General features: G+C 49.9%; 1 protein-coding gene across 5 annotated transcripts in view; it reads right to left on the bottom strand.

Annotated features, from left to right (window-relative positions):
- The window catches only part of MEGF11 (multiple EGF like domains 11), a 486,582-nt gene that overhangs the window by 21,357 nt on the left and 439,955 nt on the right, over positions 1-25,270 (bottom strand). For 3 of the 5 annotated variants that reach the window (XR_012895692.1, XM_075896882.1, XM_075896878.1), the window contains exon 23: positions 17,578-17,644. The exons of the other annotated variants lie outside the window; for them this stretch is intronic. Coding sequence is in view for 2 of the 3 variants with exons in the window: in XM_075896882.1 (XP_075752997.1) it covers positions 17,578-17,644 (67 nt within the window). In the remaining variant the exon portion in view is untranslated. The remainder of the gene's footprint in view (positions 1-17,577; positions 17,645-25,270) is intronic. 5 annotated transcript variants of the gene reach the window in all.

Raw genomic sequence — 25,270 nt, 5'->3', positions numbered from 1 at the left:
CAAGCCTCAGGGGCCAGGTTCAGGAAAGCTGGGGGCTGTATTCAGCCCCCAGGCCTTATGTTCCCCACCCCTGGCTTAGGCCCTCAGCATGTCTGAATCTGGCCCTGTACCCAGCATATCTTCAAGAAACTGGAAGCAGCAGGACAGGGCTGCTCCAGCACCTCTACCATAAGGGTGCTCTCCTTGGTTATTTCTGCCCTCTTGAGAGGCCTTTTGTTTTGCTAGTTTGAAGTGCAGTGGAGAGCTCTTTCCAGTGCAGCCAAAGTGGAAAGTAACTGTGTAAAACTGAGGGCTGTCAAGCAATTAAAAAAAATGAATGGTAATTAATCATGTGATTAATTGCACTGTTAAACAATAACAGAATACAATTTATTTAAATATTTTGGATGTCTTCTATCCTTTTCAAATATTTTTATTTCAATTGCAACAGAATACAGTGTACTATATTTTTATTATACTTTAAAAAACAAAAGAAACAGTATTTTTCAGTTCCCCCATTACACATACAGTCGTGCAATCGCTTTTTCATTAAAGTTGAATTCAGAATTGTGTACAAAAATGTAAAATTGTGTACAAAAAATAACAGCCTTTAAAAATAAATCAAGGTAAAACTTTAGAGCCTACAAGTCCACTCAGTCCTATTTCTTGTTCAGCCAATCAATCACTCAGACAAACAAGTTTGTTTACATTTGCAGGAAATAATGCTGCCCGCTTCTTGTTTACAATGTCACTTGAAAGGGAAAACAGGTGTTTGCATGACGTTGTAGCTAGCATCCCAAATAATTACATGCCAGATGCACTAAAAATGTGTATGTTCCTTTACACTTCAATCACCATTCTAGAGGACATGTGCCCATGAAAAGCCATGTTCAGAAAGCCTTTGGCAAGGTCCCTCACCAAAGGCTCTTAAGTAAAAGTAAGTTATCATGGGGTAAGAGGGAAGGTCCTCTCATGGACTGATGACTGGTTAAAAGACAGGAAACAAAAGGTAGGAATAAATGGTCAGTTTTCCAAATGGAGAGAGGTAAGTAGTGGTGTCCCCTAAGTGTCCATACTGGGACCAATACTATTCAACCTATTTATAAATGATCTGGAAAAAGAAGTAAACAGGGGGGCTACGTCTACACTGTAGCCGTCTTCCGGAAAAGCTTATGTAAATGAAGTGTGGTGTGGAATATCACCACGCTTCATTTGCATAATTAATTAGCAGCCGTTTCTGCGCAAGAGGCTTTTGCACAAAAAGGAGCTGTGTAGACGGCTCCTTTTTGCGCAAACCCCCCTCTTGTGCAAGAGACATTCTGCTTGAAAAAATGAGGAAAAACAGCTCTTGCGCATGAGAGGGGGATTTGCACAAAAAGGAGCCATCTACACAGCTCCTTTTTGTGCAAAAGCCTCTTGCGCAAAAACAGCTGCTAATTAATTATGCAAATGAAGCATGGCGATATTCCACTCTGCACTTCATTTACATAAGCTTTTCTGGAAGAAGGCTACAGTGTAGACGTAGCCCCCCCTGTTTACTTCTTTCTCCAGATCATTTATAAATAGGTTGAATAGGATTGGTCCCAGTATGGACACTTAGGGGACACCACTGTGAAGACCAGGACTTTAACAGGGTTCAAGAAAGAATTCGATAAATTCATAGAGGTGAGGTCCATCAATGGCTCTTAGCCAGGATGGGTAGGAATGGTGTTCTGAGCCTCTGTCAGAGGCTGGGAATGGGTGATGGGAGAGGGATTGCTTGAAGAGTCCCTGTTCTGTTCCCTCCCTCTGAGGCATTTGGCATTGGCCACTGTCGGCAGACAGGATACTGGGCTAGATGGACCTTTGATCTGACCCAGTATGGCCGTTCTTATGATCTTATGCTGCTAAAAGGTTCTGCTTAATAATGATCCAGAGCAGTCCAGACTGATGCATGTTCATTTTCATCATTTGAGTCAGATGCCACCAGCAGAAGGTTGATTTTCCTTTTTGGTGGTACAGGTTCTGTAGTTTCCACTTAGGCTATGTCTACACTACAGAGTTTTTCCGCAAAAACTCGCGGAGCGTCTACACCTCAAGCGTGTTCTTGCACAAGAGACTTGAAAGAACAGAGGGGGTTTGTGCAACTGGTATTCTTCTTTGCTCTGCTTCTCCCTGGTCTGCAGCCATGTTCATGCAAATGCCACGCGGGGATATTTAAATCCCCCGCCTCATTTGCAATTCCGACTTGTCTCATTAGCATCCCTTTTCCAGAAAAGGGTGCCAATGTAGACACAGCCCATGGTATCATCCACAAACTTTACCACCTCACTGCTTATCCCTTTCTCCAGATCATTTATGAATAAGTTGAAAAGGATTGGTCCCAGGACTGACCCTTGGGGGACACCCCTCTCCATTCTGAAAATTTACCATTTATTCCTACCCTTTGTTTCCTGTCTTTTAACCAGTTCTCAATCAAAGAAAGGACCTTCCCTCTTATCCCATGGCCATGTAATTTACACAAGAGCCTTTGGTGAGGGACCTTGTCAAAGGCTTTCTGAAAATCTAAGTATACTATATCTACTGGATCCCCCTTGTCTGCATGTTTGTTAACCCCTTCAAAGAACTCTAATAGATTAGTAAGACATGATTTCCCTTTACAGAAACCATGCTGACTTTTGTCCAACAAATTATGTTCTTCTACATGCCTCACAATTTTATTCTTTACTATTGTTTCAGGAGTGGCCAAAGCACAAAGGACATATGAATATTTTGCATATCGGCACATAAATACTTCATTAGTGCCTACTACAAAAGCGCTATCTCCTGCAAATGTAAACAAACTTGTTTCTCTTAGTGACTGGCTGCACAAGAAGTAGGATTGAGTGGACTTGTAGGCTCTAAAATTTTATATTGTTTTGTTTTTGAGTGCAATTATATAACAATCTACATTTGTAGAGATCACACTACAGTATTTCTATGAGGTAAACTGGAAACTACTATTTCTTTTGTTTATCATTTTTATAGCCCAAATATTTGTAATAAAAATAATATAAGGTGAGCACACTCCACTTTTTTATCTGTGTTGTAACTGAAAATGCAGAAAATCATCCACAATATTTAATACATTTTAATTGGTATTCTATGGTTTAGCTCTGTGATGAAAACTATTATTTTTTAAAATTGCGATTAACTTTTTGACTTATTTGTGTGAATTAACTGTGATTAATCCATAGCCCTAGCAAAAATGGCACCTTCTCATTCATGCCACGTCTCCCTGTGTGTGTCAGAGAAGGAGCCCCGACTGCAATCAAATAGTGACGGGGATGGAGATAAGTTCAGCCTATAGGGAACAGAGATGGCGAGAGACACTGCCCTTGAGGGTTAGTGAAGTAGAGTGGGTTATGCCATTCAAAAGGGAGTGGAAGCAGAGACATGGGCGAGTGCCAGCCGACAATGAACAGCGGGTGGAGCGTATAGGAAGAGACATTGCTTATTTATGCAATAATGCCACGCAAAGAGTCCCTGACCTACAAAAGCCATAGCAGAACAAAGAGGAACAACCTTCCTGAGGAGGAAGGAGGAGCATGGACCTCAGATTTTGTCTATGAACCACTGCGCACACTTCTGGTAGCCTATATATATATTTTAGAGAGTTTGCGTGTCTGTCTGTCCGTGAGTCCATCTGTTCAAGATGTTCAAGATAATCCTCAGAACATGACTTCGTCCCAGCAAATCGCCTGAAAACTGAGTAAAGTCATTGTATTTAGAGAGAAAACAAGCGTGGAAAACAATCGGAGACACACTGTCGGGCACGATCCTGATCGATGTTAGGGATGCACGAGCAGACAACGATGCCTGTAGAGTGGAATGGCGTGACTGAATGACTTATCAGGTCAAGGTTTACCCCAAGAAAGAAGAAGCCATGTTCACCGAAACATGAAGGCACTCTATGTGGCGCATTGATTTATCAATGCTGGGTGCTCTCATGAGACATTTACAGAAATCTCTCCATTATGCCTACGAAGTTCTAAACCGGGGGCAGGGAACCGGGGGTCACTGACCCACAGAAAAATCAGTCGAGGGACGCACACAAGTGAAAAGCAGGAAAAAAAGACCCCTGACTGATGTGGCCCCCTGACTGAAAAGGCGAAAGACTCCCCCCCACACACATTCCCCTCACACACCAAGGGGGCCCAACCTAGTAGATTTTATGAGCTCTAGCTCCGTGGTGGGGAAGGAGGAGGGCTGGAGCACCAGCACTGTGGGAGGGACCCTAAGCTTCAGGGGCCGGATCCAGGCAAGCTGGGGGGCCGCATCTGGCCTTTGGGGCCTGAGGTTCCCCACTCCACTTCTAAACCAACGTTCTGATGAAGAGTTATGAATAAACTGTTAGGGACTGTTTTCTAGATCCACTAACATGCGCCTGCAATTTGGTAGTTCAGAAGCTATGGCTACAGATGACTAGCTAACACAAGATGACACAAGAATGGCCACACTGGGTCAGGCCAATGGTCCATCTGGCCTAGTACCCTGCCTTCCAACAATGGCTGGTGCCAGATGCATCAGAGGGAACGAACAGAAATGGCAATTTATCAAGTCCTCCCTTGTCCTCCACTCCCAGCGTCTGGCACTTAGAGCATGAAATTGTATTTCTGACTATCTTAGCTACCAGCCATAAATGGAGCTCTCCTCCAGGAAGGTAGCTTGTTCTTTTTTGAATCCTCTTCTACTTCACAGTATCCTCTGGCAAGGAGTTCCACAGGCTGTGAGAAGAAATATTTCCTTATGCTTGTTCTAAACCTGCTGCCTATTCATTTCATCAGGGTACCCCCATGGTTCTTGAGTTACGTGAAGGAGTATGTAACAGTTCCTGATTCACTTTCTCCACCCCATTCATGATTTTAGACCTCTGTCATATTCCTCCTTCACTGTCTTTTTTTAAAATTCCTTCTTACATGGAAGCTAATTCAGAGCACTAATATGTTTTGTTGCCCTTCTCTGTACTTTTCCAATTCTCATGTACCTTTTGTTCTTCTCAGGTGGGAACCAGTGCTCAAGGGGTAGGCAATACTATGGAGAGAGGCATATTATCTCTTTCCTCGCGATTCCAAACACTCTGTTTGATTTTTTTTTGGCAGCTGCACAATGAGCAGAAACATTTTCAACGAACGAACCACAATAACTCCGAGACTTCTTATCTGAGTGGCAACCGCTAATTTAGCCCCCATTGTTTTGCACGTGTAACTGGGATTATGTTTTCCAATGCTCATTACTTTGTATTGATCAACACTGAGTTTCATCTGCCGCCTTCTTATCCAGCCACCCCGTTTTATGAAACCCCTCAGCAGCTCTTCAGGAAGGCCAGATTCCCATCACCGTTCCATTGGCATAACTTCACTGGGGCTCACACTAGGGATGTAAAATCCCGTTTAATTGGTTAACGTAGTGTTTAACCCGTTAAGCGATTACAGGGAGGCGGAAGCAGACCTCTGCCTGCTGTGGCCGGGTTAGGGCAGCCTCCTTGCCATGGGCAGGGGCTGCTCCTATACTTCACAGAATCCCCAGGCAAGGAGTTCCACAGGCTGTGACCTGTGGGAAGAAATATTTCCTTATGTTTGTTTTAAACCTGCTGCCTATTCATTTCAGAGATAGGGAGGAGGCAGCGGGGGAGTGGCTCTAGCCCAAGAGCAGGGTGAGCAGGAACCCAGAGGGGCTGGAGCAGCCCTCCACCTGTAGTGGGCTGGGTAGGGAGCTGCTCCCGGGTACTGATTAACTGTCACCTGGTAAGCACCACACACTAAGGTGACCCGTTCACATCCCTAGCTCACTCCTCTGACATTCCTGAGTGACCACAGGGGGCGGTCGCACCAACAGGTGAGTTGCCAGCTGGGGATGGGGCACAGTCCAGCACCTACCCAATAGATTCCTCCTCCCCAAAGAGAGGCCAGAGCTGGGAACCATGGCTCGGCCCCGCCCTGGAGGAGATGTTCCTCCGCGGCCGAGAGGCCGGAAACCGTGGCTCGTCTCCCCCTGAAGGAAAGGCCTCCCCACCGGTGATGCTGGAGCCAGGAACTACGGCCCATCCCCAGACCAGCTGCAGGCTGGGGTGGGGGGAGCTGGAGGCCAGAGCTGGCCCCCAGAGCCTAGTCCCCTCGGGCCAGCTGCAAACTGGGGGAAGCAGCTGGAGGCTGGGACCAGCCCACAGAGCCCCCCCCCCCCCGACAAGCTGGACGTCAGGGCCCCCAGGAGGAGTCACCAGCGGGCGAGCACAGCCCCGGCCCCTCAGGAGGAGCTGCTGGCCGGGGAGTGTAACCCTGGCCCCTTGGGAAGACTGCTGTTGGAACAGCACCACCCTCCCCGCCCCGGACGGTCCTGGACAGGCTCCAGCCCCTGTCCTGAGTCCTGCATCTTCTACCTTCCTACCCTGACTCCTGCGCCCTGCTCTCTGCCTTGAGCCCCCCACCTCCCTTCCCTGTGCCCTGAGCCTGTCATCACTCCAGCACCCTCGGCCCCTGCCCTGAGCCCTCTGCACTTCCCAGCCCCCTGCCCTGACTCCTGCCCCCCTCCCGTCATAGGCCACTCCATACCCAAGCCCCGGCCGAGCCCTCCACCTCCCACACTACCAGGCTCCTGCCCTGACCCTTGTTCTCTCACTCCCTGCCCTGAGGCCCCCAACCCAACCCAGCCCTGACTCCGGCGCCTCCACCATAGTTCCTGCTAAGGTGCGCACCTGCACGGCCGGGCACGAGAAATTCTCCACCCGCCCACCTACTCTGCAGAGCCGCGCAGCAGCGCTCACCTGCGGGAAGGTGAGTGGTGTGGCAGGCGGCTGCTCCAGGCTGGAGCTGGCTGAGGTGGCGGGCTGGAGGGGCCGCTTGGGGGTGCTGAGGCTGCATAGTGGTGGTGGTGGGCTGCTGGGGTGGGGGCTGGGGCCATGTGGGGGGCGGGGCCTGCTCCTGCCACGTGGGGGGGGGGTAGGGCGGGGCCTGCTTGGGCGGGGGGGCAGTGGCTTTCTTGGCTGGCCAGGGCCTGATCAGGCCTCCAGGACTGGCTCGGGGGGGGCCTGATTGGGGGGCCACAGCTAGCTCGGGGGGGCCAGGGGCCAGCCAGGGGCCTGCTCAGGGGACTGAGGCTGTGTGGCAAGGGGCTGAGGCCATGCTGGCAGGCAGGACCACGCGGTGGGGGAGGCCAGCTCCAGTCCTAGCCCTTCCTCAGGGCCGGAGCTGTGCTCAGGGCCACGAAGTGGCTTCGTGACTGCTCCCTGGGCTGGCCGCGTGGCAGCTGCCCAAAGCTGGAGCCAGGCTGTGGTGCGGCTGCTCCTGAGATGCTCCCGCACCTCTCTCCCCCCCTGCTGCACCTCTCTCCCCCCTCCTCCCGCACTTCTCTTCCCCCCTCCCACACCCGCATCTCTCTTCCCCCCCCCACACCTCTCTTCCGCCCTGCTGCATCTCTCTCCCCCCCTCCTCCCGCACTTTTCTTCCCCCCTCCCACACCCGCATCTCTCTTCCCCCCCCCACACCTCTCTTCCGCCCTGCTGCATCTCTCTCCCCCCCTCCTCCCGCACTTTTCTTCCCCCCTCCCACACCCGCATCTCTCTCCCCCCCTCCCGCGCCTCTCTCCCCCCCTGCTGCACCTCTCTCCCCCCTGCTGCACCTCTCTCCCCCCTCCTCCCGCACTTCTCTTCCCCCCTGCTGCACCTCTCTCCCCCCCTCCTCCCGCACTTCTCTTCCCCCCTCCCACACCCGCATCTCTCTTCCCTCCTCCCGCACCTCTCTCCCCCCCTGCTGCACCTCTCTCCCCCCTCCTCCCGCACTTCTCTTCCCCCCTCCCACACCCGCATCTCTCTTCCCTCCTCCCGCACCTCTCTCCCCCCCTGCTGCACCTCTCTCCCCCCTGCTGCACCTCTCTTCCCCACTGCTGCACCTCTCTCCCCCCTCCTCCCGCACTTCTCTTCCCCCCTGCTGCACCTCTCTCCCCCCCTCCTCCCGCACTTCTCTTCCCCCCTCCCACACCCGCATCTCTCTTCCCTCCTCCCGCACCTCTCTCCCCCCCTGCTGCACCTCTCTCCCCCACTGCTGCACCTCTCTCCCCCCTCCTCCCGCACTTCTCTTCCCCCCTCCCACACCCGCATCTCTCTTCCCTCCTCCCGCACCTCTCTCCCCCCCTGCTGCACCTCTCTCCCCCCCTGCTGCACCTCTCTCCCCCCTCCTCCCGCACTTCTCTTCCCCCCTCCCACACCCGCATCTCTCTTCCCTCCTCCCGCACCTCTCTCCCCCCCTGCTGCACCTCTCTCCCCCCGCACTTCTCTCCCCCCCTGCTGCACCTCTCTCCCCCCCGCACTTCTCTTCCCCCCTGCTGCACCTCTCTCCCCCCTGCTGCACCTCTCTCCCCCCCGCACTTCTCTTCCCCCCTGCTGCACCTCTCTCCCCCCTCCTCCCACACCCGCATCTCTCTTCCCTCCTCCCGCACCTCTCTTCCCCCCTGCTGCACCTCTCTCCCCCCTCCTCCCGCACTTCTCTTCCCCCCTCCCACACCCGCATCTCTCTTCCCCCCCCCACACCTCTCTTCCGCCCTGCTGCATCTCTCTCCCCCCCTCCTCCCGCACTTCTCTTCCCCCGTCCCACACCCGCATCTCTCTTCCCCCCTCCCACACCTCTCTTCCCCCCTGCTGCACCTCTCTCCCCCCTCCTCCCGCACTTCTCTTCCCCCCTCCCACACCCGCATCTCTCTTCCCCCCCCACACCTCTCTTCCGCCCTGCTGCATCTCTCTCCCCCCCTCCTCCCGCACTTCTCTTCCCCCCTCCCACACCCGCATCTCTCTTCCCCCCTCCCACACCTCTCTTCCCCCCTGCTGCACCTCTCTCCCCCCTCCTCCCGCACTTCTCTTCCCCCCTCCCACACCCGCATCTCTCTTCCCTCCTCCCGTACCTCTCTTCCCCCCTCCCACACCTCTCTTCCGCCCTGCTGCACCTCTCTCCCCCCCTCCTCCCGCACTTCTCTTCCCCCCTCCCACACCCGCATCTCTCTTCCCCCCTCCCACACCTCTCTTCCGCCCTGCTGCATCTCTCTCCCCCCCCTCCTCCCGCACTTCTCTTCCCCCCTCCCACACCCGCATCTCTCTTCCCCCCTCCCACACCTCTCTTCCGCCCTGCTGCACCTCTCTCCCCCCCTCCTCCCGCACTTCTCTTCCCCCCTCCCACACCCGCACCTCTCTTCCCTCCTCCCGCACCTCTCTTCTGCCCCCCAGATCTCCCTGCCCCCCACTCACCACATGTCACTGCCCCACCCCCAGCACATCACTCCCTGCAGACTCTGGGTGCTGGCAGCCGCTTCCCTCTGCCCCAGATGGGACTCTCAGCAGCCCTGTGAGAAGCAGCCTGGGGCAGTCCCTGCCCTGCACACAGGCTGCCTAGGGAGCAATGCTCCCTGGGGAGTGGAGGGGGCACCTTCTCCCCACGAGGTGGGGGGGGGGCTCTACCTGGGAGAGTCTCTCGGGGAGAAGTGCCACTGGCGGCTGCCACAGCACCTCACATCTGAACAAGCGCCTGTGACCTCACTGTGGGTGCACAAGACAAAAGTCACTCCGCTCATGGATGGAAAATCTTAGAGGGGACCCCAACCTCCACTCTCTGCCCTGAGCCGTCCACTTCTCCCAGCCCCCTTCCCTGACTCCAGCTCCCATCCCCTGCCCTGAATCCTGCACTACCACCCCTACCTGACTCCTGCACCCCCACCTCCCGACCCACAATTTAAGTCTCTTTTACCTAATCCAATGTCAACCATTTCCTTATATTCCAGTGGAAGCAAAAGTATGACTGTCCAAAGAACCCTGGGTCTGGTTTTCATGACTTTCCCCGTCTTTTCTATTGCCTAATAAGCTCTCTCTCTCTCTCTCTCTCTCTCTCTCACACACACACACACACACACACACACACACACACACACACACACACAAAAACAGGCAGAAGAAATGGAACAGAGAGTACAGAATATATCCAGCATTGAGGCAACATGCAGTAAAAGTTACAGAAAACTTTGATGACTAATGTTTTCAAGACACACCAGTATGGGCCCTGTGCGTAATAAGGCAGCTGCCAAAGAAACAAAATTGCTAGTTTTATTACTGAATTGCATATCACATGGACCAAAAATAAAGATCAAGTCACCTATCACTGAGCCAGAGAACACTGGTTGACTGAGCTCCATCTATACACACATATGCTTATTCTATATACGTACGTTTCATACATATCATCTCTCTCTATGTATGTTTTAGCATGCATCTGTCTGTGAGTCTGTTGGTTGACGAACTCCTCCTAAATGGCACAAGTGTGGACCACCAACTTTGGTAAGCACCCTCTTATCCTAATTTAAAGCAATGTCAGGGTTGGGTTGTGCCAGGAAAACGGGAAATGCCTAGAATGGGACTGTTGTCCATAACATGGAACGGGAGGGGGCTGATTGGAGGAGAGGGATACTGCAGAGTGACCACTGGAGCAGCCACACCAGCAGGAGAGTGGCCGGTTGGGGACGTGGTTCCACGTGGCCAGCCACGGGATCAGGTGAGTGCCCCCCTTCCCTAAACAGTGCTGGAGGAGGTGGGGGACCACCCTCAAGGCTGGGGACTGCAGCCCACCTCCCCCAGGAGAGAGGCTGGGGTCAGTAACCACAGCCCAGCCCCTCCTGTAGGCAGGGGCTCAAAGAGCGGCCAGGCACCAGAACAGCTGCAGGCCTGGGGGTAGGGAGCCGCTGAAGGCTGGGGCTGGCCTCCAGAGCCCTGGACCAGCTGCAGGGTGGAGGGCACTGGATGCTAAGGCCAGTCCCCCAAATAGGCTGCAGGGCAGGGTCAGCTTTTGGAGGCTAGGGCTGGCCCCCAGAGTCCTGCCCCTCAGACAGGCTGCAATGCTGGGGGCAGAGGGGAGGGTGGGGAAGGAAGCAGGAGACTGGGTAGAGGGAAGGCAGCTGGAGGCCAGGACTGGCCTGTGAAGCCCCGCCCCCAACCAGCTGCAGGGCAGGATGGCCGGGTCCTCAGAGCCCCGCTCCCCCTGGATAATCCGGAGGGAGCCAGGATAATCTGTGGGGCCAGGCCCTGCTGCTCTGTCCTTTGGGAGGAGTCACAGGCAAGGGACTGCAATCCCAGCCTCAAAGGAGGAGCCGCCAGCTGTGGAGCTCAGACCCGGCCCCCTGAGAGGAGCAGGAGCAGCGCCACCCTGGCGTAAGGTCCAGTAGCCTAACACGGTAAATTCAGAAGCTGACAGTATATACTGGGGGGTGGCACATGCCTGTTAAATGGCTTCGTTACCACTTGAATGGCTCTTTCCCGGGTTCAGTGTTCTGCTCACAGCTCCGACAGGCGCGCTCACTTCTAAATTAGTTAGACCCTTTCCAGAGGAAGCAGAGCCACAGAGCAAGGATAGGAAGCAGTGGGTGGACATTAAGACCCCGCGGTGCCCCAAATTTTCAGATGCCCCACTCCGCTGCGTATTCTGTGTATGGGTAAGGACGGCCCTACTGGCCTCTGTTATTACAGACCACACCAAAATCCTAGCTTGAAGCAGTCTCTCTCAGCCTGACATTTCAACCACATTTGGATCCAAACCTTGTGGCCGAGGCCTCGTTCAAACAAAAGAAGCACATCTGTATTTGTAATAGCTGTGAGCCACCGCATTTGGGGACAGCATTATAAAAGCCCCCGTGCAGACGGAATCAGCCATTCTTACAGCATGTTGCTACCAAGACTTGATTTCATTAGAAAAATAATGTTGTCTTTTAAAACTTAGTGAGAGGTTTGAGATGCTGGACCTTTCTAGTATGGGCTCTGGAGGCTAAAAGCTATACACTCAGGGGACGTCTAAACTACATGGCTCCGTCGACGGAGCCATGTAGATTTGTTTTGGCAAAGGGAAATGAAACGGCGATTTAAATAATCGCCGCTTCATTTAAATTTACATGGCTGCCGCGCTGAGCCGACAAACAGCTGATCAGCTGTTTGTCCGCTCAGCGCGCTAGTCTGGACGCTCCCCTGCCGACATCAAAGCCCTTTGTCGGCAGCCCCGGTAAACCTCATCCCACGAGGAATAATGGGGCTGCCGACAAAGGGCTTTGATGTCGGCAGGGGAGCGTCCAGACTAGCGCGCTGAGCGGACAAACAGCTGATCAGCTGTTTGTCGGCTCAGCGCGGCAGCCATGTAAATTTAAATGAAGCGGCGATTATTTAAATCACCACTTCATTTCCCCTTGCCTATAACCCTAATCTACATGGCTCCGTCGACGAAGCCATGTAGTTCAGACACAGCCTTACTGGTATTTTTTTTTCTCCATGGCACACACATACTAGCTTGCTACTGTAGGGTGTCACCATGCCAAATTAGCATGACCCAGAATATTCTCAAGCCAGACAAACAGGCAATACACACATTCCTGGAATGGAAGGCAGGGAAGAGAAAAAAACAAAGACAAGCCACACCTTGCAGCTGACCGTCCTAGGTTTCATGCAAGTAATGCAACCAAGTAATACACCACACATCAAAGTCTATGGTGCCTCAAACACTAATCTCTCTGCAGTGCATCCATGACAATAAATTATGTACTGCGGTTTATCTGTCTGAAATGTGCCTGTCTCCATCAAGGCTCCTCCAATCCCCTTACATGGATACGATTACCTCTGTGCACAAGGTGTGACCAACCAGGTTAGAATCCAGAAGGGAAATGTGCCAGTTATGATGATAAAGTCTAATGGAAATGTAACTGAGATCCAAGGAGCCTTGCCACATATTCCTAAACACGTGACTGGGTGAATACTGTGGACTCAATTTAAAACCTGGTCCCTTTGCGAGCGAGTTTACTTCCCAGCAGGAATCAAAGGGTTGAAAAATGACTTACCAGTAAAACAAGTCAAGAATATGCTGATGCAACTGAATGAATGTGGTCCATTCTATGCTCCCTAACGCTCTGAACGTGCCTTCACTCTGGTGCTTGGCTCTCCGGGTCTAAAAGGCATTGGTGCACGCTAAGGAAGTTGCAAGGATGTGGGGCCAAATTCTGTGCAACCCCACTGACAACACTGCTCACCTCTTTCTGAACAGCTTCCTTTCTATTGAATCCAGAGCAGCACCCATGAAAATCAATGGAAAGACTCCCTTGGACGTTCATGGGAGTTGGACTGGGCCCTTGATTATAAATGTAGAGTCTTTGTTATAGCGGCGTGTGGTTAGTAGCCTGTGTCCATGTGCTCAACCATTCTTACATATTTTTTCAGCCATCACTGGGGAAGCTGTTGCTCGTCCTTCCCATAATGGAGTTATTTCCTAAATGTTCATCATTGCTGGACCATGCTTAAAGGGCATGAACGTGAAAGAAGAAAACATTCCTTTGCTCATTCCCTTCCCTGTTGTGATCAGTCCTTTAGCTGGCAAATCGAAATGTGCTCTCAGACTGCACTTCTTTCTCTCTTTTCTGCTATGAAAAACAGACCCATGACTCAGCAAAGACTCATGTTGCCAACTGGTAATTGAGGGCAATCAAGTGGAAAGATGCCTCCCAAAGGTATACCAAGACGTCCAGCCTGCTGGGACAATCCTAATTGTAGAAACCACAAAGATTTATTGAATAGGCCTCCCTAGGATGAAAGGGAGAAGGAAAACATGGTTATCTATGGTTCTGTTTTCTCATCTACAACGGCAGTATTCTGCTGCCGTTCCCTTTAGTTGCTATGTGCTTGAACGGCAGCAGAACACTACACACGAAAAGCCTGCTAGCATGCATGGCATGTCCAAAATGTATCCCCTTGGTCCTCCCAAAGTTATGTATTTATATACATAGGTAAACCGTTTGACAGGTTACAGGTCAAAGCAAGGATGAAAAACTGTACTATTCTTTCTGATAAACTTAAAAAAACAACAAATAGTCTGGTAGCACTTTAAAGACTAACAAAACATGTAGATGGTATCATGAGCTTTCATGGGCACAGCCCACTTCTTCAGATGACAACAGTGTTGGATGTCCAGGACCAAAATAAATAGGGGAGAAGGGGGCAGGGGTGGAAAAAGGAAAAAATGGGAGGGGGGGGACAAGAAGAGGCAGTGGGTAAAAAATATATCAAGGGGAAAGCCGAGCAGGAATTTAATAGGAAAAACAAATAGTTTCTAAGTTCCTAAAGGCAGGATAGTCAAAAAAGGCAGATAAAAGCCATTAATTAGCAAACAACAAATGGTCAGGTAGCACTTAAAGACTGACAAAATATGTAGATAGTATCACGAGATTCTACAGAGACAAAGAACCATTGTCGCCTTCATTGTTTGGTAGGTTGATGATGACCCAGCCATCCAGTATCTTTATTAAGTCCATGGATGTGAGAATGGAACTTGTGAATGAGTTGTAGTTCCAGTCGTTCCCTGTGTATTTGGCTTGTGGAATTGGTTTGTAACAAAACCAATGAGTTTGGTAGGGTTAATGCGGATATTTTGGAGTCAAACTCCAAGGAGGGATTCTATTTTTTATCTTATTTTCTGGAATTTGTCTTGATAATCAGACTGAGGGAGCCTTCATGGGCTGATGCTTTGGTCTGGTAGGTCTGAAAAGCACCTCCATTAAGCACCATTGTCTCAGCAAGAGATCAAATGGGATGGGTGGAGAAAGCCAGGAAAGCAATGGGGTAAGATGAGTTTCCTACCCGTAACGGTTGGGCTGCCATGAATTTGTCTTTGCCATTTCCATCTAATCTACATATTTATGGTATCTAGTGCTCTTCAAGGACACAATAAAGGAGCAACTCTCTGCAACTATCTTTTGGCCAGTGTATGGTTTTGGGATCAGGATCCAGCATTCACCCCTATGGGAAGAAGGTCCATTCACATGCTACGTCCTGCAAGGGCTGTGAGAAATCCTGGTGATTCAGGGTTCGAGGGTTTCACAGTTCAGTGTGAATGTGAGAAGATGGGCTGATTCTGAGACTTTCATTGCTCAAAGCAGCAGCATTTTCAAACGAGAATCCGCTCGTTTTTCATGCAAAAATGGCCTTGTTTCTTGAGCAATGAGGCTGTGTTTTGAGAACTAGGCTGGGTGAGCAACAACTTCCATGCTGAAGTGCAGAGAAAAGTCACATTTTTTATGCTTCCAGGTGAAACTGAACATTTCCTGAAAAATTCTGTCAAAACCAAGACATCTGGGCTACAAAGTGCAAGGGAAAGAAACAGCATCTATTTCCCCCTGAGATCTCTTACTAATCTGCTCGTTACTAAACATCACTCTTTCCATAGCTAAAGGCACCTAGAAATGCTTCTGCTAGAAAAACGGCAGGCATGCAAACAAATTCTGGTATGCAGGGGTGCAAGAGGCCACAAGAAAATGAAAACCGCTTTTGCAGTGGTAGAGGAGACACAGTGACCAAGAAAAACCTTTGAGAAGAATTCATGTGTCTTCCCCTCAATCCTATATGTGACAGGCAAACACACATCTGAATAGCAACAGCAGCTCTATGAATTACCATGCAGATGAGCACATCAGGGGCTGGTGATGCAGAGAGCTTTGTGATTTTCCTGAAGCAGGAACTGCAGGTGACACTTGGCCTATGGTGTAGGCATTGCTGTCCTCAGTGCCCACAAAGCACTGCCTAGCCAAGGGAACAGTGACGGGGAAAGGCCCAGTGGGATTTCACAGTCATTCCTTTGCCTGGTGTGTTGCGAGATACCACACAATTATACTTCTCACTAGGCCTTCTGCACTCTATTTCCAGCAAGATTTTAGCAGCTAGTATTTCACAACTTACTAGAACAGCGGTTCTCAAACTTTCTGACCCAGGGCACGCTCCACTCAACGCAGACCTTTCTGTGGACCACCGGCCAACCACCCATGACAAAATGGGTGCAAGGGGTGGAGGGGTGGGGTCTGCCCAGAAGGTAGGGTGCAGGAGCAGCCTCTCAGCAGGAGGGAGGGTGCAGGAGTGGGGTGGAAGTGCAGAGTCTGGGCATGAGGGGGATGGGAGGTGCTTACCTGGCTCTGTGCCTCCTGCCACTTCCATTGGCCGTGATTCTGGCCAATAGGAGCAGCGGGGAAAGCCTTTAGTCGAGTGGTTTCCTGCGTTGCTGTTCCCCCAGTCGGGGGAGCGACAGTGCGGGAGTCGCTTCCTGCCTCTGTGAGCTGGATCTGCCCCAAACCGCAGCGGGAAGCCAGTGCTGGCGTGCCACTCTCACAGGGTGGCGTGGGAGGCTTCAGCGTCAGCGCTCCGAGCCCACCCGCATGACGGTCGGTCCGCAGACCGTGCTTTGAGAACCACAGGGCTCCAGGTCGAGACAAACGCTTTCTGCCACTGACAAGCCACCTTTCTGGCGCTCAGACAGGAGAGCTTTGAGTGGCATGCAAACCCCGACATGTCACTTTCCTGGAGATACTGGCTGCTTCAGCCCTGTCAGAACTCACGCTGGGGAGCAGGAAGGAACATTGGGCCTGACTCGGGGCACAGCAGACCTCAATTGGGCACTGGTGGATTCAGTGGGCTGTGGGAGCTCCTACCCTACCCCCCTCCTCTCTAGTGACAGACTTTTATTGGACAAGGCCTAAAGGGTTCCCAACTCATTTACCAATTTAAGAAGGATGGGGGCTGGGGGTGGGGGGAAAAAGCATAACGTGAATGAGTTTCACTGTTCCTTCCTAAAAGATATCCCCAGGGGCCCAGCTGATCAACTCCTCCCCCTCTCTTCCTCCCTCTACACCACCCCTTCCCTCCCAATGCCTCCTGTATCTAAGGCAGGATCCCTACCAGCCAAGCTCCACGCGACTGCCAGAAGCATCTACCAGATCCCTGCAGCCTTTAGGTGCTGCAGGGCAGCTCCCATGTGCTGGCTCTGCAGCTCCCATTGGCCAGGAACCGTGACCAATAGGAGTGGTGGAGGCGGTGCCTGCAGACATGAGAGCAGCATGTGGAACCTCCCTGGCTGCCCCTGTACCTAGGGAAAGCAGGGACCTGGCAACTGTTTCTAGGCACTGGGGTAAGTACAACCAGGACCCCACATCCTAAACCCCCTACCCCATCCTGGAGTCTCCTCCTACACCCAAATCCCATCCTGAAGCCCACTCCCCCTGCACCCCACATTCTGCCTCAGCTGAGAGCCCCCTCCTGCACCCCAATTCCCTTCTCCCCAGCCCCACCCCAGAAACCACACCCCCCAACCAGACTCCTCACCCTCTACAGCACCCCAACTCCTAGCCCCAGCTTGATGAAAGTCAGTGAAGGGGCGGGGGACAAGAGGGGGAAGAGAACCAGTGACAGAGAGGAGGGATAGAGCCAGCAGGCGGTGGGGCTGCAGAGAAGATGTGGGACAAGGGGAGTCTTGGTGAAGGGGTGGGGTAGGGAGTCCCTCAAGTTTAAGAACCGCTGGAACAGCTCAATAGGGTTCAACAGACACGACCCGAAAGCCAGACCATCTGTCCAGTTTCTGTAGTGTGCCGGTGGCAAAAAACCCCACTTCAAGTTTAAACCTTGTGCTGCTAATAATTCTTTCAGTGAACTAACGACAATGCTAGTTTTATATTATTGTTAGCGCCGTTACGGAGGACTGAACTGGATTTGGACTGCCTCTGACTTCTACTTAAACAATTAAATTCTTTAAAATTACTGACCTAGTTCATTCAGATAGCTGTACGGTCTCCAGTCTGCAGTTTCTCTGTCAAGGACTTTGTGACTGAGCTGTTCAAAAAGCATGACAATGGGTTAACACTGACACGAACCAAAACAACCTCCACCCACCCGAGACCTTGGACCCGACTCGACCATCAACCCCACACGGTATGTGGACTATTACTTCTGCCTCATCGACAGCTCTTTTCTATCGAGAGCCTGAGAGTGTGTCGCTACCATATGGGAAAAGTCACAAAGGAAGGACACGTCACGAAGCAATGTACACAAGCGTGCTGGAAAAGTGCATGACGTCCTAGGGCTACCATGAATTATGAATCCAATGTTTGTGCAAATGGAGAGACCCTGGCGGCTTCAACGCGAACGATGAAGATGAATACATCAAGGAAACCTACATGGGCATGCAGGCACAAATGGAATAAGGGGGATTTAACTATCTGTCGATATATTTAGTTAGCAGATATAACAGATACAAGATTTCTCACAATTCAAGGAAAATAGCATCAGGAAGAACAATGCACGAAGCCACCAGCTGCTCTGCCAACAAAATCAGAAGGGAGTCCAGGGCTTCCATCCTCGCACCGCCGCTGGAAAGTTTTGTCTTAGAGTTTGGCATCTGGGTCATGCCATGTGCCAAGGCAGCGCGAGCAGCTGGCTTCTGTGCAAAACAGCCCCCATCGCCAGCAGCAGCGCCTGGCAAAGTCTGCTATTGTATGAAGCACAGTATCAGTATCCTCTGGAGTTTGCTGCCATTTCTAAAAGTGTACGTCAAGCTAATTCTGAGTGAGACTAGCATTTAGCCAGAAGCTGTCTAGGAGGCACCGCAGACACACAGAGGCGCAGAAGAAGCACTGAAGAGTTTGGGCTCTATCTGAGGCCTGACCTGGCAAGCAGTGTTCCTTCTAAATTGTTTCCATCCGTGGGAGGAATAAATTTTGTTAAGTGCATCGAGGCATGTGCAAGTGTGTACCACCAGGAGAAACACATACTGCCAGTTGTGAGTGCTCTGCTAATCAGCTGGACCGCACCTGAATCTCTCCTGGGAGCCGCCCAAGCGCTCAGCTTACAGGGAACACTGCTCTCAAGTATGGTTATAGGGTGGGCAGCAAGCTGGTGCACAATTCTATCCTCGTATGTTAACCTACGTGGGAGGATGAGGACTCCATCCCCACGTGGGGAGGAGTAGAAGAAAAGAGTCCTTACGCACCCTGGTGTTTGTGTAGGGCTCACTCCCATTCCGGGGCTCTGTTAGCGCTATTCAAGGTATGCACTTCACAGTTAGAGCCAACATGGTGATGGTCAACTAGCTGTTGTGGGAAGGGCGCCCGTCAGGGATGGTCTGAGGAGGCTCCCAGCTGCCCTGGACCCTGCCTGAAGCCCATTAAACATCCCACAGCAGCCCCACATGGCCATTGGAGGCGGGGAGGGGAGGGGCGGGGCGAGTACGGCTGAAGCTTTGGGTAGGCGGTGCCTTGTTTTGCCTTACAGACCAGATGCCCATGACAGTCCCCCATATGGAGGTTTGCTCCAACCTCATCCATGGGACCCGGGGCAGCCTGGGAGATTTCCTGGGGGGCCTGGAGCCAGCAAAAGGCAGTGGTCTGACCCCTATTTCCACCCTATGCCAAGTCCCCCCATAAAGTCCCAGGTCACACTGCTCAGGGGAGGGGGCTTTGGGGGAGGGGTGCAATGGGGGTGGGAGAGAACAGAGCAGGGATGGGAAGAGATGTGGCGGGGACAGGGTCTGGGGCAGAGGAGGGGGTTGTCCCAGGCCCTGCCCCCCTATAGGGATGGCCCTGCCCCCAGATCTCTTTCTAGGCAGTCATGTCCCATTTTGTATGTGTGCACTCAGACTACGTCTACACTGCTGGCTTTGCTGGCAGAGCCTATGCAAATGAAGAGTGGATTAGAATATTGCTGTGCTTCATTTGCATAATTTATTCTCACTGGTTTTTGTGCCGGGGTGTTTGAGCAAAAACAGTTTGCATAAATTATGCAAATGAAGCACAGTGATATGCTACTCCACACTTCATTTGCATAGGCTCTGCCGGCAAAGCCGGCAGTGTAGACGAAGCCTCAATGAATAAAATACAAGAGATTATAGCTACTTGTACAGCTGTAGTACCGTGATTCACTCATTACTTTCTAGAACAGTCTTGCTAAAAAGGAACAGGCAGACATGTTAACATGGAGTCCCCACACTTGGAGTTAGAAAGTGGGGAATTATGTACACAAATGCAGGTTGGCCCATCAGGATAAAAGCTCAGGCCTCAACAGGTGTGATGACACCCATTAAACACACAGATAACAATTTGGACTAATGCTAGCACTCAATATTGAAAGGAAAAGGCTACCCAAGTCAGATACTCGTTCCTAATCTATTGGAAAGAGTTGCTCAAGTTCTGCCCCACGTCTATTGTCCTTGAAACAGAAACTAATCCAGAGTCATCCTATGATTTGCGTGGGGCAGGAGGTCCGACTACATGATTCCAAGGATCTCTTCTGGCATCAACGCCTACAACTAGATTTATCTTACGTTAGATCAAACAGGCAGAGAGTTGCAGTAGCCATCTCTGGGGCTTTATTCTGTTCTTTGACATTTTCTCTCTACAACCGTCTTGCACAGCCAGCAAAGCTCAAATGTGTTATCAGCCCATTGGTCGCCGCCCCCCCGTCTGCCTCTCAGCCACTCGTCTAATTCCCTCACCCCCAAAAAACAGACTGAAGTGGAGACAAAGATGATAAACCTTCTGGCTGCATGTGACATTTCTAATCACAGACATTCTGCCTGAGAACAGTGGCTGGTGATTGGACATGCTTGCGTCTCAGCTGGTTCCTTTGTGTATCTGGCCTGCACTCACAGACAAGATAGGAGGCATTCTGTTTTTATTCAGCATTTTCTTTTTCTAACTCTAAAACCAGGAAAGCATTGACTGAGGCACCCATATGCCGGGCGCAGAGATGGTGCAGTCATAAAACAGACAAATGGCAATCAATCACTATAAAGCAGACAGCTTTGCAGCTAGGAGAGTAAGGATTAGGATGTGTTTTGGTAAATGTCAGTTTCACTGTACACATGAACTGATGACAACATATTTCCACAGATAATCAAAATTCAGAAATGCTGCCTGAGGACTTATTAGAGTTCGATTTAAAGATATTTGCTTTGGTCATTCTGACATGCGATGCTTACAGTTCGTGGTTTTTCAGTGATGGGTGACAAAATAACTTTCATTAGATTAACTTCTGTTGGTGAGAGAGACAAGGTTTCGAGCTACACAGAGCTCTTCTTCAGGTCTCTGAGGGGTGAAGTGTTTCCAGGCATAAGAAAGAGAGCCCCAGCTACTTAACCTGGATTAGCCCTAAAGGGCAAATATGTAGCTCTTGCTAATTATAGAAGCTTCTATTATCTTTTGAAATTTAAAATTGTAGCTTGCTTGTTTATTCATGTTTATTTGCTTTAATCTGGTAAATAACTCTCATTTTCATTTCCCGTTTAAGGAATTTTTATATAGCTTATTATAGGATTGGCGACAAGTGTTTAGTTTGGCTTGAGATCAAAGGTGCAATTGAATTGAGGCTAGTAAGTAACTAGTCCTTTGGGACTGGGAGTAACCTGAATATTGCTGTGATTCTTGGTGTAAGGCACCATCTATCACAAAGGTATGCTCAGCTGGGTGGAAAGACAGATCGGGCTGTCTGTGACTGCATGTTAAGACAGGGCAGAGTTTCAGGAGGCCAGTAGCCTCTTACACCTGGCTGGTGAAGGGAGGGGGCAGAGGAATAAATCAGGGAATGGAAGTACTTCCCCATTCCCTCCTCCCCACTTTCCCAAAACTCTGCCCTTGATGTTAATGCTGTTATAATGACTGAGTAGTTTTCACTTGATAATTGGTTCATGAAATCTAAGTATAGAATTAACTGAAGTTGGTTTTCTAACATTTCTCCTCCCCCAATAATTTTGCATAACTGTGAAAATTTAAAACCAAGAAAAATTTTAAAATGCTCTCTAAAAAAAACCCCTTATATAGTATGGACTGGTACAGCTTCAAAGACTCCAAAGTCCATTTGTACCAGCTGAGCCTGGGCCGCCTTTTCTTTAAGACGGTGCAGTAGAAGCACCGTGTAAGGAATGATGATTCCTAATCCATCTGCACCATTTGGGTGACATTTGTTAAAGTCGCAGTTTCATTAAGAGCTTTGTTTTCCCAGAGTTTATAAATAGAGCTGGCAGAATAGGCTTTAAAAAAAATTTCTATGGATAATATTAACCTTCATTTAAAAAATTGTATTGATTGACATTTTCACAGCAGTGGGAAACTGGGAGGAGGTTCAGACAACACTTTAATGACAACAGGCATTGAGGCTCAAAAGGCAAAACTTTACAGCTGTTAAAATATGATTTGTCCACATCACATGTCAAAATGTATAAAGTAAATATCCTTAAATCAAACTCTAAGTTCTCAAACTTCATCTTTTTTACTTTGCCTATTGATACATTTTTAATCTTCATCAATGGAAGTATTTTTTGTTGGTTAGTTTAGGTCTGTACGATGATTGACTTTTACTGATATTCACTGATAAAAATCAAATCCTTCCAACCGGGTATATAACTCTTTTTTTTTTTGAGTAACTAACGGAAAATGGACATGAAAAGCTTTGGTCCAGAACTGATTGTTACAAAAATAAAATTGTTTTGGACCATTTCTCAGTTTTTACAAGATAGTAACTGTGTGGAGGCCCGATTATGCTATGGTAAGTTATTTTCTGCCAAGATGGAATATTCTTTTCATCTTCATAGTGGAACAGCTGATTTGGGAATTTGTTTTTCTTATAGTAAATTTTCCCAATGAAAAAAGCCTCACCTATAATCTTATATAAGGCTGAAAACTACTTCTCATCTGAGCAAAACTTCCACTGAGATCAATGAGAGTCTAGCCTGAGTATAAATATCACTATCTGGCTACATGCCAGACAGATCACTGGGACTATCTGGCCAACCATTTGCAATCTGACAAAGATGGAATTTTTTAAGAAGTTTTGGTCGGGTCTACACTAAAGGACAAGGTCAAATCAAGATACGCAACTCCAGCTACGTTAATTATGTAGCTGGAGTCAACGTACCTTGACTTGTGTTTCCCTGATGTTCCCACAGTGGGAGACCAATGATCCCACCAGCTTCTTTTACTCCTCGCAGGAGCAGGAGTGCCGACCACCAACAGGAACATGCTCTGAGTTCAATTTAGTGGGTCTTTACTAGACTCGCTAAATTGAATTCTGGAAGATCGATTGCAGGAGCATTGATTTTCCGCTTAGTGAAGACTTTGCCTTAGCATTAGTTAAGTACCTAAATTCCTTTAGGCACTGATCCTGCACCACAGATGCCAATGGGACTTTAGCTATTGATTTTAACAGCAGCAGAATCAAGCACTTAGATGCCTTTCACAGTCCCAGTCTAATGTAAGGTCTACACTAGACCTGGAAGCTTGGCTTAAGGTACTCAAATCTAGCTATGTAGAATACATAGCTGGAGTTGGCTTACCTTAAACCGAGCTTGGCACCATCCCCACAGCTACTGGGACTTTTCAGATTAGAAAAGAGAAGACTAAGAGGGGATATGATAGAGGTCTATACAATCATGACTGGCGTGGAAAAAGTGAATAAGGAAACATTATTTACTTGTTCCCATAACGTAAAAACTAGGGGTCACCAAATGAAATTAATAGGTAGGGGGTTTAAAACAAACTAAAGGCTTCACACAGCACATAGCTGGCCTGTGGAACTCCTTGCCAAAAGAGGTTGTGAAGACCAGGACTTGAACAGGGTTCAAGAGAGAATTAGATAAATTCATGGAGGTTAAGGCCATCCATGGCTATCAGCCAGGACGGGTAGGAATGGTGTCCCTAACCTTTGTCAGAGGCTGAGAATGGGTGAGGGAGAGGGACTGCTTGATGATTCCCTGTTCTGTTCATTCCCTCTTGGGCATTTGGCATTGGCTACTGTCGGAAAACAAGATACTCGGTTAGACAGACCTTTGGTCTGACCCACTGTGGCCGTTCTTATGGGCAAATGCTCCTGTCAGCTTCCTTTACTCCTCACAGGAGCAGGACTACTGGCTGCTGGCAGGGGCGCCCTCTGAGTTCGATTTAGTGAGTCTTAACTAGACCCGCTAAATCGAACTCTGGATGATCGATCACGGCAGTAGCAATCTCCCGTGGCATGAAGACAAGGCCTCCATACAAGCTGCAGAGGACCAAGTGAACACAAGACTGCTCTTCCACCTTTGCAACTTTCCTTCCTCTCTGGTAAAGTTAAGTTACAACTACTTTAATGAGGGTTTTTTTTTTTTTTTGGTGAACAAATTAATTTTAACTAGTTGGGTGTCTTGAGTCAGGCTGCTTCCAGCCCCCGCTGTTTTGGAATTTCTCATTTTATGTGAAGCTTTCGGTAGAACTTAGATATTGCGTTAAATAATTGCAGATAAATCAGGAACCCATGGCATTGAGGTTGCAGCAATTCACAGCACTAACTAACCCCGTGGATGGTCCCAGTGGAGCTCAATGGGAGGTTTTGGTGTTCAGCATATTTAACAATTAGAGGGTGGAGGGAAGAGGACTAAAAGGACCAACACCAATAGAGTTAAACGACCAACTTCAGTCATCCCTGCTGGAAAGTTCTGGCCCAGCAAATTTCATGGCACTATTACAGGGAAGTCAATGGAGTTAATACCAGGGACAAACCTGATCCCAAACCAGCACCATTTGAATAATTATTCGGACTTGATACATACCAGCATCATGATTGGTGCCATATAAGACCCCAAAACAAACAGTCCCTGATTCAAGGAGCTCACAATTCAAAACACCAGTAGAGACAACACAAAGGGGGACATTCTACCCACACGGTAGCCAAAAGAAATATTGTTATTGATTTCAGTGGCAGCAGAATGTGACCTAAGTAACCCAGGGTATGTCTACACTACAGTGCTATTTCGAATTAACTTAATTCGAAATAGTTAAATCGAATTAAGCTAATTCGAAATAACACATCTATACAAAAAACCTATTTCAAAATAGCACATCCACACTGAGTGGACCTTGAACCGAAGTTAAGGCTGGCCAGAACCAGTGCCGGCAGGGCATCAGGTTAGGACTTAGTGTGTGGGGCTGCTGCCTGAGGCTAACTGAGCTCCGTGCTTAAAGGGACCCTACCCCCATCCTGGACAGACAGTTCTCTAGGTTCCCTGCTTGCTTGTCTACCTCGATGAGGGACAGCAAAGCAGTCCTGGCTTGGAGTGCCCTGAGTGACCGAACTCGGGACACCACAGCACTCGGCCACATGGAGCCAGAGCTGCCCCTGGACATGCTGGTGCGTCTCGTGGGGTCGTTGCCATCAGCCCAGCTGCACTTGCTGCAGGCTGCCATCTGGGGAGTCCATCGGGGGGCTGTCAGGATCCAGGAGGCCCTGAGGGAGAGCGTCCACCCCAAGAAGCCCTCAGAGCCTCCCCGGTCCTCCTCACCGGGGGCTCATGCCCCATTCCTCCCTCACGTCCTTCCACTTACCCCTCCCTAGCCCCCCTTCCTGATGTCAAATAAAAGACACGTATGTTCAAAAATAGAAACTGGATGTATTGAACAAAACTGGGGGCTGGGAGATGAACCTCTGGGGAGACTGGGA

This window comes from Pelodiscus sinensis, chromosome 14 (genome assembly GCF_049634645.1).
Source record: "Pelodiscus sinensis isolate JC-2024 chromosome 14, ASM4963464v1, whole genome shotgun sequence".
Taxonomy (NCBI): domain Eukaryota; kingdom Metazoa; phylum Chordata; order Testudines; family Trionychidae; genus Pelodiscus; species Pelodiscus sinensis.
The sequence above is the reverse complement of the archived record's forward strand: the minus strand, read 5'-3'. Positions and strand labels throughout refer to the sequence as shown.